At 47.3% G+C, this 12,408-nt stretch overlaps 1 protein-coding gene across 2 annotated transcripts in view; it reads left to right on the top strand.

The window, feature by feature from the left end:
- AP2B1 (adaptor related protein complex 2 subunit beta 1) overlaps positions 1-12,408 on the top strand; it is a 58,831-nt gene that overhangs the window by 27,051 nt on the left and 19,372 nt on the right. Inside the window, exons 14-16 of one of the 2 annotated variants that reach the window (XM_081890289.1) lie at positions 431-623; positions 8,292-8,333; positions 9,331-9,477. In XM_081890289.1, the coding sequence (XP_081746415.1) occupies positions 431-623; positions 8,292-8,333; positions 9,331-9,477 (382 nt within the window). The remainder of the gene's footprint in view (positions 1-430; positions 624-8,291; positions 8,334-9,330; positions 9,478-12,408) is intronic. The other variant, XM_081890290.1, reaches the window with a different exon arrangement.

Genomic DNA, 12,408 nt, shown 5'->3' with positions numbered 1-12,408 from the left:
CTGCCAACCTAGCAGTTCAAAAGCACGTCAAAGTGCAAGTAGATAAATAGGTACCACTCTGGTGGGAAGGTAAACAGCTTTTTTGTGCGCTGCTCTGGTTCACCAGAAGCGGCTTAGTCATGCTGGCCACATGACCCGGAAGCTGTACGCCGGCTCCCTTGGCCAATAAAGCGAGATGAGCGCCGCAACCCCAGAGTCGGTCACGACTGGACCTAATGGTCAGGGGTCCCTTTACCTTTACCTATGGTAATAAGCAAGTGAATAAAAATAAGCTGGGACATTGCAGCTCTTACCTTTCCCCTGTGTCCAAGGCTAATGAGGCATTGCAAAGCTAATTTAGACATCTTGCAGCAGAAGTTCCTATGCCCCATGTCATCCTTTTCTAAAAAGGCACTAAACTAATACCTTCCTTTACCCCTTTCCTGTGCAGCACTGATGCAGGCGACAGCCCGATGGGGACCACGACCACCACCAACCTGGAGCAGCCTCAGGTGATCCCCTCCCAAGGCGACCTCCTGGGTGACCTCTTGAACCTTGACCTCGGCCCACCAGTGAACGTGCCCCAGGTGTCTTCCATGCAGATGGGCGCTGTGGATCTTCTCGGAGGAGGGCTGGATAGTCTGGTGAGCGGAATGCTTTTGAACTTCATTTTGCTGGAGGTCAAGTTGCTTTGTCCCTGGAGTCCCCAAGCTCTCAGTCTCTAGGCTAGCTGCATAACTAAAAAATCCAGACTGCTACCTGCTTCTCTTTGTGCTAAGCAGCAGGAAGCAGGGGAGGGGGAAGAGGTCCAGGCAGCCGCCACAGAAAGTGGGAGCCACAGGGATCTTCTTCGCCCCATTTCAGATTTCCCCATTTCAGCAAGAACAAAGCTGCCATCTCTCTCTATCCCTGCCCTCCATTTGTGGTGGGGGAGCAGTATCCAGGGTGGACAGCTGCTTAGAGTGGAAGTAAATATCACAGCGGTCTTGGGGAACCTGTGGCCCTCCCAGATGTTGCTGGGACCTTGCTTGGCTGGGGCAGGTGGGAGCTGCAGTGTCCTATTCTGGTCTCATGCAGGAGCCCACAAGGTAAAGGCAGGTCAGCTGCCTCAGCACCACGGAGAGCTCCTCCTGAGCAACTTGCTCCAGCAAGGGTCCCTGTTTTCTGGAACAAAAATCTCTTAGGGCAGCTTCACGCCATTCATTTAAAGTGCTATAATACGGCTCCAAACAGTCCTGGCTTCCCCCAGAGAATTCTGGGAACTGTCGCTTGTATGAACCTGAATAAATGGGGAATCCTCTGGATGTTGCTGGACTTAAACTCCCATCATCTCCTGCTTGTTGGCCGTGTTGACTGGGGCCAAGAGGAGCCAGAGTCCCAATGCATCTGGAGGGCCACAGATTCCCTGGTTCTGAAAAGAATATAATTTTCTGTCTTGCTGGGACCTGAGCTGCCAAAGGCTGTTTCACACTATACTTTTAGAGTACTGCGTTACCACTTTTAAGAAGTCATGGCTTCCCCCAAAGAATCCTGGGAGTTGTAGTTGGTTCAGGGTGCTGAGAGTTGTTGGGACGCTCCTTTTCCCACCACAGAGCTACAGTTCCTAGAGTGGCTTAACAATCCCTTTTCCCAGGGAGCCCTGGGAGGGCAACAGGGGTCTCCTAGCAACTCCCAGCCCCTTGAACAGACTCCACTTCCCATAACTGATTAAAGTGGCACCAGAGTGCTATAAAAGTATCATGTGAATGTGTCCTCAGAGAGCCAGCTTTCTGACCTGAGGACAGACACATCTCCCCTTCCTCATGACCTTCTGCACTGTTGGCAAGGTAGGGTGTGGGGCACTTGGTTCCTCTGGCCTAAGGGAAGACACCATGAGGGTCCTGGCTGGACCCTGCAGCTGAGCAGAAGATGCGGAAGATGGAGCATGAGGATGCCATGTCATGCATCTAACTTTTGGACGAGATCTTCTTAGAGAGGAGGAGGAGGAGGAGGAGGGAAACACAGCTCATCCATCTTGCCTTCTTTGTAGCTGTGCAAACTTCAGCCTTGAATGTTCTGCTTTGGTGTGTTGCGTTTGGTTTTTACTAGAACCCCAAGATCCTCCAATCACAGCCAGGTACAAAATGCTGGAGGTGGCAGCGGCGTAACATACCCTCGGATTTAAGGAACAGGGTGCCTTACTTGAGTGCACGCTCAGTAAAGGGTTTGTTTTCAACACACAAACTGGGCTCTTGGTTCCCCCTCAAGCTTTATTCATTTCAACTGCATAATTTAGAAAGCAGAGGGGGGGGAGGGGCAGAGCCTTGTTGTTGTTGTTGCTATTTTTAAACAACGGGGAGTCAGAATCTACCGCAGATCTGTGGTGTATATGGTTCTCCCCCTCCTCACGTAATCTCCACAGCAGTCCTTTGAGGTAGGCCAGGCTGAGAGGCAGTGAGTGGCCCAAGGTCGCCCAGGCTTCCGAACTCTGTAGTGCCAGGAGCCCTTTCCTCCTCCGTTGTTTTGCCAAGGACCTTATGTGCTCTAGCAGAGGATTCTGGGAGATACTTGTAGGAGACACGGTCTTCTTGCTGTTAATATTTTATTTCCCCTGCCCTGCCCTTCCTCTCGCGAGCGCAATAAGAAAGGCACAAGGTTAAAAACAAAGTGGAAAAGTGCAATCCAAAACACAGCGGGCCAGTCTTTTCCCAGGGGCTGTTGACCAAGCGCCTGAGAGCATCCCCAAAGCTCTCTCTGGCTGGCTGTAGGAGGGAAGGCAAGATCAGCAGCAGAGAGCGAGCCATCCTTCAGGGAAGCTCATCCACTCTAATGGAGCTCCTCTTGGAGGAGATGGGGGGGGGGGTGTCCCCTGGGAAACAGCGGCCAGACAGGCTTAGAAGGAACTGGAGTCTAATCCAGAGTCTAATCCAGAGTGGCAGTTCTCCTAAAAATCATTAAAATTCTGCGCCAGGAGAAGGGGAGTTCTGTGACCGTGTGTCAGTTATGCAGATTGGGGAAACTTTTTTGTGTGCATAATTTTGCGTTTGCATCTTTTATTCAGGAACGCACGCTACCTTGCACTGCCTTTGGTTTATGCTAACTTTTGAGAAGGTCGCAGAGCTAGACGGGGCTCAGTTTCCTTCTCCTCCCCCCACCAGGGTGTTTTGCCATATGTCAAAAAGCTTCCTGCTTAGGCAGGTATTCAGTGTTTAGCCAATGCATCTTGTTTTTATTATGCTCTGGTTTATTTTTTGCAAGGAGAGGGGGGCATTGTGTTTTATGGTTGGTTTAGTTCAGTGGTTCCCAAAGCAGACAGTGCTGGCTCCCAAGGGTGGGGTGTACTGTGGGGCAGGGGGCTGGAAGTGCAAGTGACTATCAGACTTTGAAAAGCCGGCGTCCCTGGATCAAGTTCATCCATTTTGTTGAATGGATTAAACTAAATAGTTTTAATCGGATTTTGAATAAATATGCAATTAATTGTCCCTGCTCTGAATTTTATTGCGTTTATCATCTTCCCTAGTGGGCTGTGCAAATCTCCATTCTGAATAATGTTTTTAACATGGTAGGGTTTGGGCCAGGGGAGGCAGGTTTATGTAACCAAGGCAGCAGTGGCCCCCCAAATTTTGGGAACGACTGGTTTAGTTGGTCTGATAAAAATCTACATCTAATAAACCAGCAAAGTAAGAAGTAAATAAGCAAAATGAAAACCCTTCTATTCCTTCAAACACTGAAAATCGCATTCTGTCCCAGCTCCTTCCAGTTTCTAATACTTATGGAAATGCTGCCAACACATTTTAATGCATATTTTTGCAGCCTTGAGGGCTAGAAACTTGTGCGTTAAATGCTTTGTCAGATTTGTTATTGATTTAGTTTCATGATTTTATTAGGTTCTTTGTTGGTTTTGATTGTGATTATTATCAAAACCCGCTCTAGGACGATCTTGGGGAGGGGGAGGAAGGGGATTGTAAATACAACTAATAAGTAAGTGAAAGCCAGTGGCGCTTTCCAGGATGCTCAAGTTTTAGTGCCCTGTTCCTCAACACATTTTCCCTGCAGAGCCGCAATGTGTGCAGAGCCCTGTTTTCGTTCTGAACTGCGGCCTGGTTGCCCCCCAGCCTGGACTCTGCTCAGGAAATGATTTGTTGCCTCCTGCCACTCGGACTCCGCTTTAAGCTCCGGGGAGAGGAGGCGCTCTGAGGCTTCCTGTCAGCTCTCTCGGCTGCCGATGTGCTGCTTGCGAACAGATGCGCTGCCCTGTCACTCATTAGCCCTTCCATTAAGGGCTCTGCGTCTTCCGGCTGCCCTGGCCCTCCCCGATGGCTGAGCCTTTGAACGGCAGGTCTCCCCGGCGCTTCTCTCTGTTATTAGCTCCACCTTGCTTCTCATCCCGGCTGGGACTTAGAGGCGCCACGTCCCTCACGTAACATTGCAGGATCTTGGCAGCGCCTCAGCGAAAGAGTGCTTGCCTTCTTGTTTGCCTGCCTGCCTGCCTCACACATGGCTCTTAGATAGGAATCCAGAGAAGGCAGATGCCCAGAGTAAAACTGGATTAGCGTGGAGGAGAATTTTGCTGGAACGAGTTCCTAGGGCAGCCTATCTTGTGGGAACGGAGCCGAGAAATGTCCCCTGCTGACTCAAGCACCCGCCGTCATTTCTTTTTGTTGGCACCTGTCTGTCTCAGGAGACAATGGAGAAGTGGATGTGAAGTCAAACTTGTTGGCAGGTTGCAGCGCCTGCTTTGGCTGTAGAGACTGATAAGGGAGAGGCATGTTTTGTTGCAGCTGGCAGACAAAGGTGTCCGGTTGTATTGCTGCAGATGTACTGTGGTGTTTCTTCTCTCTGCGCTCCTCCCAGCGGTCATTCCTCCTCTGCTCACGGCTGTGGATGCATGACCTGACTGCCTGTCTCCAGGCACATCGTTTATTTATTTAGAAAGCTATTATAAACCGCTTCACGTTTTTAAAATCTCTTAAGCAGTGTGCAGTCTTCAAAACAGATGATATTATTAGGGCAGTAAACCAACAGTATGAAATCATTAGAAACAAATGAAAAAGCAGAACGGAACATGTAACCATATGTGGTGGACATGCAGCTGTGGTTATTAGAATAGCAGAAATACTGAGACATGAAGTTCCCTTAGATCCAGCATTGATATTGCTCCACTATATGTCATTTATCGTCCAGAAAGAACATAGGGAATTTGCATCCTTTTGTTTGCAAAAATGTTCGTGACTCAGAACTGGGCAGTTACATGACTCCCTTTTGGGGAAGGATGGCTTTAAAAAGTTTGGGATTTACCTAAGAGCGAGAATTGCAAGTGGCTGTAGAAATAAATTCTGGGGAAACAAGTCGTTTAGCAATGCCTCTTCCCAGGAAATTTTGGGGCTGACAACTCTCGGCACCCTGTACAAACTAAAGCGTCCATGATTCTTTGGGAGAAGACATGACTTTTGACAGTGGCATAATGGTGCTTTAACATACGGCGTGATTGTCGCCAAAGGAAACTGCTCAACAATATTCCCAGCCACTTCAGCACCATGGACAGCACTTTGCTGCCTTAGACCATTGCAGCCCATAACCAGTCAGCCCCCCCCCAGCCTGCTGCTCTCGAGGTGTTTGGAGCTACAGCTCCCTCTGTGGGACTCTGAATATTTTTGGTGGGCTGGACCAATCCAGAAGTCTTTACGCTGCCTGCCAGTCAAACAGGGCTGACATTTCTGCCCTCTGGGGCTGGAAGAGGACTCTGAAGCTCAAACACACACACACACAGAGTCCCAAGAAGCTCACTAGGCCAATGCCCTGTTTAGATGCCATAAGGCTACCTATTGAAACCCCAGACAAGTTTCTTGTAGAGAAACTTGGGTCTCCAGGAATCCCCCTTCCCCTATTTCAGCCAGATCTACAAAGCTTGGGGAAGAGGTGTGTGTGTTATAATTATTATGTGAATGAACGAGAGGCTGTGATTGTCTCTTTCAAAGTCGGCTTCCCAGCCCCGTGGCTCTTTTTGAGATAATCTTGGCGCAGGAACCGATGAAAGGCAGATAAAAACATCTGGTGCTATTATGCAGAATTATTCACAAGCTGTTTTGACACTGCTTTTATGTAAGAGGCTTGCTGATAAGAAGCTTGCTCGCTGTTTCCACCCTCCCCCTTCCTCGTTTCGCAAGGGAACACTCCTGAAGGCCCCTGGGGGGGGCACCTCTGACTCCTCCATGGCTGGGAATGAATCTGCCGGGGGCTCTTCTCTTTCCCTTACGAGGGCTGCCTTCTCCGCACAAGGCAAGCCTTCCGTTCTGCCTGCAAATTCCGGCAATAAATTGAAACGAGGCAATAGCCCCACACGGTTACTACTGCAAGAGGGAGTCGTAAATGCATAAGTGCTCAGATATTTCCCCCCTCTGGAAATACGGCGCTCGGCTGGCTGTAACGAAGGGCTGTAGCTCAGTCGCAGAGAAAATACCTTGCATGAAGTTGGTGGGTCCAGGTTCATTCCAGGAAATTCCCCCTGCCAGAAACAGCCACCCCAGTTGGCGTAGCCAGAGCAGGGAACCCCTTTGGTTCATTGGGCGGCTTTCAGGGAGGTGCAAGGTAATAGTGGGTGGAGCCAGATGCAGAAGTGGGCGGAGCGGCCCATGTGGCCCTTAAGCTGCACTCCAGCCGCACAAAAGCCAGGGATTTTTACACACATGAATCATCTCAAGCAAGAGACGGGACTACAATTCACTTTCCAGCCAATCAAAAGCACTTGAGAAGGGGGCAGAGCAAGGGTGGAGAGAAGGGGTGGCCTGGGGAGAGTCCCGAGGGCCAGATAGAGGAAACCAGAGGGCCTGAGGTTCTCTGGCCTTTGCTGTATACTGTACTTTGAGGTAGAAGGAGCAGTGGCACCTGACTTAGTACCGTATTGGCCCGAATATAACCCACACTTCCATGAATTTGCTGAACCAATTTTTAAATGGGATACAAAAAAGGGAGGCGTGAGGAAGTCAGGAAAAGAAGTTAATCAAAGATGAGAAATTTAAAAAGAGGGATTTTTTGTGTGTGTTCTTTTTTCTTTTTCCTTTTTATGTTAAATGTTTGTATTTTTGTACTTTGTATCTTTGTGTTTTTGTATTCTTGTGTTTTTTCTATTTGTTGTTTTATAATTTCTTTATTGTTAAAACTTAATAAAATATTATTTTTTTAAAAAAATGTAACCCACACTCCCCCCCCCCTCAAAAAATTTTGACTGTGAAAAAGTTTGGCTTAAATTCGCAACCTTACAAAAATTGGCTTTTACAATATCACTGTAGGATGTGATATCACTTCTACATTTGCCATTTACAGGTGTGAGTGCCTGTGGAATTTTAAGGTAGCAGGTATTGTCTTTTTTCTCTCCCCCCCACTTGAATTTTAAAGGTGTGGCTTATTTGTGGGTGGGGCTTATATTCGGGCCAATACGATATAAGGCAACTCTGCTCACCGTCAGCCAGGCCTGACCATATGCTAAGAACTCTGCAACACACATTTCAGTAGAACAGCATAAGAAGAGCCTGTCTCCTGGATCAGGCCGGGGGCATCTAGCCAAGCACCCTTGTTCTGACAGTGGCTAACCAGGTAGAACCATAGAATTGTAGAGTTGGAGGGGACTCAAAGGCTCATCTAGTCCAACCTCCTTCAGTGCAGGAATGTCCCTTGGAATCACGGAAGCGGGACCTGAGCACAACGGCACTCTCCCCTCCTGTGGCTTCCAGCAGCTGGTGTTCAGAAGGGAGCACACTGCCCTCATGCCTAGGAGTAATTGCAACCCTTACCTTCCTTGAATTTAGTAAAGTTGCTAACTGAGCCTGAGAGTTTCTCGTGTTGGTCACCTAGCCTTAATTGTAACTTCAGTTGTACTCTATAAGGTCATAACTGGGTGGGTGTGTCATCTCTGCTGGAGGAATACAAATTCTGTGGGTTCAGATGGAGGTGGTTATCTAGGAACGACTTGGACAAATATGGTGACACTTTAAAAAGCTGTAGCTTTGGTACGGCAGATCTCCTGGATGTCCGGAGCATGCCTACGAGATCTCTGTGGCCAGTGCCCACGTTTTGCATTTTCCTTGCTTTTGCCTGGATTCAGCTTTTACTCCCTGTGGACTTTTTGGGGTTTCAGGTTCGTGGCTGTCCTCGCCTTTGCTATATCGATGCTCCTGCTGGGCGACTAGTCTGCTCACGGTGAAAGGGACGGGGCGTGTGGTGTTGCAGCACTTCTTGGGGTCCTTTGTTTTTCTGGCACCTGACAACCTCGCTGAAATGAACTCTCCCCCCCCTTTCTCTTTCCCCCCTTCTCCCTGATTCTTTCTCTCTTGCAGCTTGGCAGTGACCTTGGCGGGGGAATTGGAGGCAGCCCAGCAGTAAGTCTCCCCCATTCATTTTACCCTCTTGGAACACAATGCTCTGTTCTCTTTTCCTCTCCATCCCCTTCCCACAGGCCCTTTCCAACACATGCACCAGAGGTGTCCTAAATACTCAGAGGAAGGGCCGTTGCTCGGTGGTGGAGCCTTGCTTTGCATTGCAGGATATCCCAGGTTCAGTCCCCAGCTGCAAGCCCAAGTAGTCTGGGGGGAAAGACCCATCACCATTTTATCCTCTGAGGTAGGCTAGACTGAGAGGCAGTTTCCCTCCAAGGTCACCCAGTGAGTTTCATGGCTGAGTGGGGATTTAAACACTGGTCCTACTCTGACACTCTAACCCAGCCTTTCTCACCATTGGGTCCCTGGAAGCTGTTGGACTACAACTTCCATCATTCCTAGTCATTATGGCCAGTGGTCAGGGATGATGGGAGTTGTAGTTCAAGAACCACACCATGCTGGCTCTTCATGGGTTTATACAGGGCCAGTTGTTTCTTTCTGAGTTTTGTACCCCCACTTTGCCCTCGGCTTCCTGAATTCTTACAAGCTCCTGATCATTTTAATGTCCTGGGTGCCTTTTTGTGTTTTTTTTGCATGTGCTTGAGAATGCAGGAATGGAAATGAGAGCTGATTAGCACCACCTGGGCTAAAGAGCTCCCCTGAGTGTCCCTCGCTCGCCCTCCGCCCTCGGCACCCCCGCGGCCCTCCCCACCCTCCAAAGCCTTTTGAGAAGAAGGGAGGGCTCTTAGGCAGGCGGTTTTCAAAGGACGCTCACCCTGCGAAGGTGATGGGGGGGATGATTGCAGGGATTAAATTTGCAGAGCGCATTGGTATGCAAATCCATTATTTGGCACTCTTGATAATTCAACGAGATTCCGGTAAAGAGCTTTGAAATATTCAGGATATAACCCAAGTTTGTGGTTTATTTAATAAAGGCATCCACTGTGTGCAAAATGCTGAGATGCCGCCGTCCCTTTCCTCCTCCGTTTCCTGCTTCCAGGTGGGGCAGACCTTCATTCCATCATCGGTTCCAGCAACCTTCGCCCCGTCTCCGACGCCGGCCGTGGTCAGCAGCGGACTCAACGACCTCTTTGAGCTCTCTTCTGGCATTGGGATGGCACCCGGAGGATACATGGCACCCAAATCGGTACTTGCAGAGAGAGAGTGGCTGCAGCATTTCACCTTTCCCAATACAATTTGTCTGGCGGTTTCCGTTTAGGTTACAATAAACTGAGCTTGTTTTCTACTCCCCCTCCCCATTGTTCCACATTTAGTTATTTGGAATCATTCATATACCGCTCACTGTGGAAAATCCCGAAGCATAATACATTAAATCTATACCTACATCACAAATTATCATTAGAGGGGAAAACAGGACAGCCCAGTCTAGAGCAAATGATCAGGGAAAGCCTGAGCAAAAAGGGATTTTTTATTTTTAAACATGGCAGCCCTCTAATCACGCTTCCCTTGTCTGCCAGTTTGGTTCCAAGCTAGATGGTTTAAGCATTAAAATCATAGAAATTGTAGTGTTGGATGGTCTGGTGGTCATCTAGACCAGTGTTCCCCAACCTTGGGCCTCCAGCTGTTTTGGCAGTGACCATCATCCCTCGCTAGAAAGACCAGTGGTCAAGGATGATGGGAATTGTAGTCCAAAAACAGCTGGAGGCCCAGGGTTGGGGAACACTGATCTAGCCTATCTAGCCTGACCCCCTGCTCAGTGAAGGATCTACAACAGCTACAGTATCCCTGATAGCTCCAGGGAAGGCCATAGCACCACCGCCCAAGGCAGCCTATTCAATTGCCCAACAGCCCTCACTGCTAGGAAGCTTCCCCATATGTGTTGCCAAAATCTACTTCCCTGCCATTTCCAGCCACTGGTTCTAATCCTGCCCTCTGGAGCAACAAGAGAGCGAGTCTGCTCCATCTTCTGCACTCTTGATGGCCTCCTCTTGTGCCATCCTGCCCCATTTGCTCAGGTCAGCACAGGAGGAACCCCCCCTCCGGCAATGCATCCCCCCCACTGTCTTAAGGCACCTTGAAAGAGTCTTCTCTGTTGCGACACCCAGGCTGTGGGAACTCCCTGCCCCAGGAAATTCATCCAGCAATTCGTATTGGTGCTTTGGCACCTCTCTTAACAATCTTCCTATTAATGGCAGGAAGTCCTCGGGTTTGAACTCTTTATGCTGGGCTGCCCCATGAAAGTTGGTTTTTTTTAAAATAAAAAAACCCTGATTCTCTCAACCACCCAGAAATGATTTCATCAGCCATCAGAACCTGATTACTTTTTAATTGCTGAGGCTAGCTGCCTTTGAAATGGAGAAGGCAGGACGTAAGCATCTCTCCAGGCCCAGCCCCATTTGACTCTTTTTTTTTATAATAATATTTATTAAAAATTTTGTTTAAACAATAAGAAAACATACGAAATAACATATAATTTTTCAATATCCACATTTCATTCACCTCATTGGGCTTCCTCGCAACTCTCGTTCCTGCATTCCAAAATCTCAAACTTTACCCAGCAATTTATTACCTTGTTTCAATTCTTATAATATAATTTTCCAATATTATATCCCTAATTTTAGATAATTTAGATCGCGACTTTAAAAACTTAATTTTAACATAATATTTATCCAAAATTTATCTTTTCTTTTGATTACATTTATCTTCATATTCCTTTTAACTAGCTTATTGGTGCCGTATTGTTGCTAATCTTACATCTTTCTTAACATTCATACAATTTACAGTGTTTTTGTAAATAGTCCTTAAATTTCTTCCAATCCTCCTCCACAACTTCTTCTCCCAGGTCTCGGATTCTGCCAGTCATTTCCGCCAGTTCCATATAGTCCATCAGTTGCATCTGCCATTCTTCCAGTGTGGGCAAATCTTGGGTTTTCCAGTATTTAGCGAGGAGTATCCTTGCTGCTGTTGTTGCATACATAAAAAAAGTTCGGTCTTTCTTTGACACCCTCTGGCCGACAATGCCTAAAAGAAAGGCCTCTGGTTTCTTAGGAAAGGTATACTTAAATACCTTTTTCAGCTCATTATATATCATTTCCCAGAAAGCCTTGACTCTAGGGCAAGTCCACCAGAGGTGAAAGAACGTTCCTTCAGTTTCTTTACATTTCCAACATTTATTATCTGACAAATGGTATATCTTTGCAAGCTTGACTGGGGTCATGTACCACCTATATATCATTTTCATAATATTTTCTTTCAAGGCATTACATGCCGTAAATCTCAGGCCGGTGGTCCATAACCTTTCCCAGTCAGCAAACATAATATTATACCCTATGTCCTGTGCCCATTTTATCATAGCTGAGTTGACCGTTTCATCTTGTGTGTTCCATTTTAGCAGCAAGTTATACATTCTTGAAAGTATCTTAGAACTGGGTTCTAACAATTCTGTTTCTAACTTTGATTTTTCCACCTGGAATCCTATCTTTTTGTCCACCTTAAAAACTTCTTTAATCTGAGCGTAATGTAACCAAGCACTTTATCTTTTAGTTTCTCCAAACTCTGCAACCTCCAGTTATCTCCATCTTTTTCTATTATTTCCCAATATTTCGGCCATTTGGCCTCCATATTGAGTCTTTTCGGGGCCTTGGCTTCCATTGGTGATAACCACCTTGGGGTCTTATTTTCCAGTAAGTCTTTATATTTTATCCAGACATTGAACACTGCCTTCCTGACAATATGGTTCTTGAAAGCCTTATGAATTTTAACCTTGTCATACCACAAATATGCATGCCATCCAAAAGCATTGTTAAATCCTTCCAAATCTAAAACATCAGTGTTTCCAAGAAGCAGCCAGTCCTTCAACCAGCAGAAAGCTGCTGATTCATAGTACAACTTTAAGTCTGGCAGGGCAAAGCCCCCTCTTTCTTTAGCATCAGTTAATATCTTGAACTTAATTCTGGCCTTTTTGCCCTGCCAGACAAATTTAGAAATAGCTCTCTGCCACCTCCCAAAACACTCCATTTTATCCACAATCTGTAAAGTCTGAAACAAAAACAGCATTTTTGGCAATACATTCATCTTTATAGCAGCAATACGTCCTGACAAGGAAAGTTTCAGTCTT

Source organism: Podarcis melisellensis, assembly GCF_964234715.1.
Source record: "Podarcis melisellensis genome assembly, chromosome: 15".
Lineage (NCBI taxonomy): Eukaryota > Metazoa > Chordata > Lepidosauria > Squamata > Lacertidae > Podarcis > Podarcis melisellensis.
This window is presented reverse-complemented; position numbering and strand designations above follow the sequence as displayed.